This window comes from Tiliqua scincoides, chromosome 3, assembly GCF_035046505.1.
Source record: "Tiliqua scincoides isolate rTilSci1 chromosome 3, rTilSci1.hap2, whole genome shotgun sequence".
In the NCBI taxonomy this organism is placed as follows: domain Eukaryota; kingdom Metazoa; phylum Chordata; class Lepidosauria; order Squamata; family Scincidae; genus Tiliqua; species Tiliqua scincoides.
Genome location: NC_089823.1, coordinates 22429113 through 22435112, shown reverse-complemented (window position 1 = coordinate 22435112; position 6000 = coordinate 22429113). Strand labels below are relative to the sequence as shown.

General features: G+C 44.1%; 1 protein-coding gene across 1 annotated transcript; it reads right to left on the bottom strand.

Annotated features, from left to right (window-relative positions):
- Positions 1-2839: 2839 nt before the first annotated feature.
- On the bottom strand, positions 2840-3718 carry LOC136644986 (gap junction alpha-3 protein-like). The gene has a single exon (XM_066621244.1). It carries the CDS (start codon positions 3716-3718, stop codon positions 2840-2842), a length of 879 nt encoding a protein of 292 aa, XP_066477341.1.
- Positions 3719-6000: the final 2282 nt, after the last annotated feature.

The window sequence follows — 6000 nt, the reverse complement described above, 5'->3', positions numbered from 1 at the left end:
TAGTGGTGGTGGTGTATGATTGTGAACCATTGTGTGAACTATTCCTATTGAAAAGCAGTACAGAAATATTGTTATATTAATACATTATACGTGTTTATCTAGGCCAGGTGTCTTCTGGGGAACTACACAGTTGCTGCTTGGTGACCTTCACATAATTCATTTTGGAACTTACGTATCAACGCGTTTTCTCTTTTATTCTTCACTCTTTATTAGTGTGAAAGACAAAATACAGTCAACAGAAAAGGAAAAATGTAGTAAAATGATATACAGAATATTAATACTACTTACAAAAAATGCAAAGAATAGTTGTAGCAATTTATGCTATAAAGATTAACCTATAAACCAGTGATTTTTCAAGCTTTTTCATCTCATGGCACACTGGCAAAGCACTAAAATGGTCAAGGCACACCATCAATTTTTTGGCAAATGACAAGGCACGCCATGCTGCCAATAGGAGACTCACATCCCCAATGGCCCTACTAATAAATGTCTCTCTCCCAAATTCCCACAGCACACCTGGGTACCATTTGTGGTACACCAATGTGCCATGGCACAGTGGTTGAAAATGGCTGCTATAAACAGTAAATACAATATATACATCCCGCCCCCGAGATCCTCAGATATTGGGGGTCAATTTCTGCCAATCTGGAAAGTAAAGAAAAAGCCCCAAATAGCTTGCCCTACCATTATGCAGTGAAACTGCTGCGTTTTGAAAGCTCCCTGCAGCCACTTCCAGGTCGCAGAGATTCCTCCCATTGCCCAAAGTTGCCCCAGAATGCATAGCCTCCTGAGGCCTCAGATCACCTTCCAGACATGACTGGAAGGTGCTCCTGGTCGTGTCCAGTAGGTCCTTTGAGGGCTTTCCTAGAACAGAATCCAAGCAGATACTGAGGACCCACCATGTATATCCACAAATGTTAATGATTGTTGCAATATAACATTAATATTGTTCAAAACTTCTTTCCAGAAAAATCATATTTCTAAACAAGACTATATCATATGAGTAAGTGTTGCATTTGACACGTTACAATGCCAGCATTTAGATTCTTTGCATTTAGCCCTTTACAATGAAGATATTGTGGTATCCAATAAACATTGAAAACAATTTTTTGTTGAATAAATCACAATCTAAGATCCATATTATTCCACCCCAGGTCCTCTGCTGCCACTTTTGCTATGGTGCACCCAGGGGAAGGGGAGCCCCTTACCTTGTTCTATCAAGTTCCCAAACCAGGTAGTGCACTACGTACTTCTGATTTTATTTCAAGGGACCACACAAATGAAAGAGCTCCTTCATTTGGACAGTCCCTTTAAATAAAACTGGAAATTCCACACAATCTGGTTTGAGGATGTGATAGAGCATAGTAAAAGGCTCCCTTCCCCCCCCCCAGGCATGCTGGGAGATGCACTGAAAACAATGGATTATGGTAAGAAAGCGGATGATCTGCTGTCCACTTGCTTTCAATGATCAAGAAGCATGGAGATAGGAGCCACAGGGTGAAGGGCTGCCCAAATCCATCATTCCTCCACCACGCATCCTGATGTAAGCCATATAATTTGCTTTGAGGCTTGCCAACATGAATAAAGTAGGATAAGGTAGGATGAATAAGGCAGAATAAGGGCCAAAGGCAAGACTGGCCAGAGTTCACTTATCAGAAAAACCAACATAGGTCATTGCAAACTGCAGCATGGAGAGCACATCAAAAGGCAGACGAATTAGGTATACAGTAATTGCAAAAAATGTAACAGATATAATTCTGGAATGAAGGAAAGGAAAAAATAAATTTTGTTGACTTCAAAAAGAGCCATAACCCTCTTTCCCTTCTTACTCTGTATGTTCTGATGTATGGGACTATATGTTAAGTCATACAAAATGTTAAAGCTTTATTGCAAATTAGCTTACCATGACAACAGTTAACCAGAATGGTACAATTTAGCAATCTAAGGACATTCTCAGTAGCTTCTCAACTTTAACAAACCCTGCAAACTCCCAGGTGGCCAACCTGGTTACTTGATCTTGGACTGTGGACTGCTGACACTCAAGGGAGAGGACCCTGATCTGTCATGTCTCAGCCTCTTATTCCACACTATAGTTCCCACATGGTCTTGATTGTTTTTCCTTTGGTTTATCCAGCATTTCCTAAGCATGGGTAATGTTCAAAGATATGCCCTCTTTCTTGATTGTCATCATCCCCCCAGTCTGCCTGGCAACATATGCTTTTAATTCTGTGGCTTTTAGATCTCTCCTGCCAGTGTAGTTATGTGGTTTATTTGGTGATTGAATAAACATCAGTTTAGATGATGTTTAAATTGATGTTTAAATTGAGTTGATGTTTTGCTAAGGGGAAACGTCAATTGTGTACTCTCTATTATTCCTACAATACAATTTTTAATTCCTACATAAGCAAATGTAATTACTATATGTTCTCCATGGCTGCCCAAATTGTCCCCTATAAAAGCTGTTCCCCCAGCCCCTGCAAATGTTCAAGCTAATATTGATCCCTTGGCAAGCGTGACGCTTTGATCACCCCCAACTAGAACATTTATTTATCATCACCACCTCAACCACCCACCACCACAAAGAGCAAGTCCTGTAAGCAGTAAAGTGTAGAATCCAACTACCCTTCCCTGTGCCTGAGCTTAGTTGAAATCTGGCCCCCCAACTCCCCCACCAGGATAGTTTCTGTTAAGGTTTACTATTTGATATCTTTATCAATGTACATCTCCCGGAGCAAGTGACAACAAGAATTACTCCCCCCCATATCCTTTGGTTCTGCAATACTGGCTGGGAAGGAAGTACTTCCCAGTCAGTGCAATGATGGTAGTGACTATGGGCTGTTTACCAGTCACACCCAGTTTCAGCAGTACCCATCTCTAGCTGCAAATCTCTTTTGACTCCTTCGTCCTCTGTGAAAGCCTTTCTCTCCACCTCTGGAAACAATTGAGCTGATGTTGGTGACTTTGGTTGCCGTTTGCACATCTTCCATTCCAAGCTGCAAATCTCAAGCACGTTGAGCAGCAGAGAGACACAGGCCGTGGTCAGCATGAAGAGCATGAAGACCGTCTTCTCTTTGGAACGCGAAATAAAGCAATCTGCATAATGTGGACATGGTATTTTTGAACACACATGCAAAGGCAACAGCTGAAAACCATAAAGGTAGCACTGGCCCACAATGAAGGCGAGTTCAATCATAATTTTGAAAACAACGCTCCCCACATAGATTCTCAGCATGTGTCCTGCCACACAAGTCTTGCCGTGTTCACTAAGGACTGATAATTTCTCATCTTTCTGTGCCAGTCGTGTTTTATCCCTGCTATCACCACCAGCAGCTTCTGATCGTCTACGGAGACCGACATCCCTGCCATTCCATGTTGCCTTCGTTTCTTCTTCATTGTTTACCTTCTGATCCTCCCTGAGTATAATGTGGAGCACGTAAGCCAGATAGATGAAGGTTGGGGTGGAGACAGAAATAATCTGCAGCACCCAGAAGCGGATATGGGAGAGGGGGAAGGCCGCATCATAGCAGGCGGTTTTACAGCCAGGTACCTTAGTGTTGCATATGAATTCTGATTGCTCATCTGCCCAGACCACCTGTGCAGCAGCTCCAAGCACCAAGATCCTGAAGACAAACAGGGCCATCAGCCAAACATTGCCAATAACTGTGGGGTGCTTTTGTGAATTCTGCAACAGGCTTCTCAGAAAGCTCCTGTCCCCCATGGTTTCCAGTCACTGACCTACAAGAATTAAAGGAGCATCATTACAAAAAACAAAGAAAACCTGGTATGCAGCAGTGGTGTATGAAGGTCATTTGGCACCCAGGGCCATAAAATTTTTGGCAACCTTCATGACAAATTATTTTCATCATAAGTGATGTCATTAACCTGGAAGTGATGTCATGGCTGGAAGTGACATCATCAAGCAGGAAGTGCCATCATTGTGCTACCAGAGCCAGAAGTGATGTTCAACATTGTATCTTGTTTTTTATTTCGGTTTGTGTTTCTCATACTAAACAATATGCATCTAATTTAATTCCATGCTACTATTCCTGCATGTATTTCAGGGCTCAGTCTCCAGCTAGACATGCACACCTGAAACATGTGCAGAGTGCCTTTTCTTACCAATCATCAAGTAACCACAGGGAGGATTTGGGATCAGCTCTGTGGCACAGTGCGTAGCCCCATCCTCTTCCCTCTATGCTTCCTTTTAAAATTACAAGCTCCTTTTGGGCAAGGAGCTGCTGTTACCCTGTAAAACAGTCCAACAATCTTAACAGAAGTTTAAGAAGGAAGGGGAGATGGGTGGAGGCGTCATGAGAAGGGAGCCTGTGTGGCAGTGTCTAAGGCTGTGATCTTACCTACTAGAGAGTAAATGCTACTGAATTTAATGAAACTTGTAGCACTGTAACAAGAAAACAGGATCGCGAGAGGCATGAGAAACAGGATGTTAGAGAGTGAAAAGGGTGTGAAAGATTGGGAAAGATTCAATTACATTAAGTGACAGATGGATAAACAAAAGCAGCACAGAAACAAGGAAACAAAATTTAAGGGTGCAATTGTCTGCAGTGGGTTGCTTCTAACAGGCAACATGAATAATTTATCTGGGTACCCCCCCCCCTTTTTCTTACTTTCTCTTTCTCTGTTTTCTGGAAGAAGTGCTAGCTACTGAGCAACGCGGAAGACAGGAAGGGATTAATGTCAAGTCCACCTCTGGACAACTCTTTTGAAAAAGGCAGCTCAGAATGAGAAACATGCAAAAATAAGATGGGGGGAATATAAAAAAAGAGCAAACAAAAACAAAAAAGAAAGAAACATGTTAGGCAATGGAAGGTCTCAAAATCAAATCAAGCACTTTTGGAAAAGACTGTCTCTGGCAGGAGGAGCAAGTGAAGGAAGGAAGGGAACAGAGGGAGGAAAACAAGCTGGTTAGAAAACAAATGCAAGGGAAGGGAGAGGGAGGCTCTGCTTTCTATAGCAAGACAAGAACCTTTCGTCTTCCTAGCTGATCTCGGGGAAGGGCAGGAACTCTGATGGTGGCTGATCCAGAGGAATATGAGAGGTGCCAGTCAGGCTCTGACCTAGGCAAGGGACACTGGGAAGGGTGGGGTGTGCAACCGCAGGCCACTGGGTGGGGGAGGATTTGGAAGTCGATACAAAGAAGACATGCAGCTGCAGAAAGTTTCAGAGACCCCTTCTGGTCTTGTCTGGGTTATGTTCCTAGAAGGGGGCTGGGTTGACTAGTAGACCACCAAAGGAGTGACGGGGAAGCCGTGAGAGGCTGTGCTACCATAAGCTCTCATGGCTTACCCCCTTCCCCAATCAGGCAATACTGATTGGCCCAGAATGTTGCTGGCGGTTGGTGGAAAACTGCAGCTGCAGCCAGCCAGGGTCACCGCCACTGACACCATATTGAGGCGGCCTCTGTCACCTCCTGCAGTCACCGCTCCCCCCAATCAGCTGATACCTCAACTAGCCAGTTGGTCGCCCCTGCCGCCGCCATGTTTGGAGGGCAGCCTTTGTCACCCCCCCCTGCAGTTGGGTACCCAGAACCCAGGGCCCCCTGGCCCCCTATTTGTACACCACTGGTATGTAGTTTCCTCTTAAAGCAACCTAAGCATTTATGCACATTCCATCCTTTTTACAGTAATAAATTATCACTATCAAACTACAAGTTTATTTTCTAATGCAGTGGGGAAAAGGCTGTGGGGGAAAAAAGCTTGGGGTAGGGTCAATAACAGCAAATTCATAGCTTTTCATCTTGACTGACCTGTCCTTCCGACAGGATGTAGCAACTGATTTGGGTAGTGGCTTGGGGGGGAGGCGCACAACCAGACACTCTCAACTTGGCAGAGAGCTGGTCAAGCTGAGGCTACTGTTCTTGTTCTATGCTTGTCCTATTTCCCCAGCAGAGCCTAGGGACTCTGCAGGAGGAGGTGGCACATCTGTTTTTCGCCTGGGAGGGAGGGGGTTCTGTGGTCTACCTAGAAATGATAACTCACAGCA

What these genes read in the sequence shown, in the direction of transcription:
- LOC136644986 (XM_066621244.1), bottom strand. Translation starts at nt 3,718, where the DNA reads ATGGGGGACAGGAGCTTTCTGAGAAGCCTGTTGCAGAATTCACAAAAG.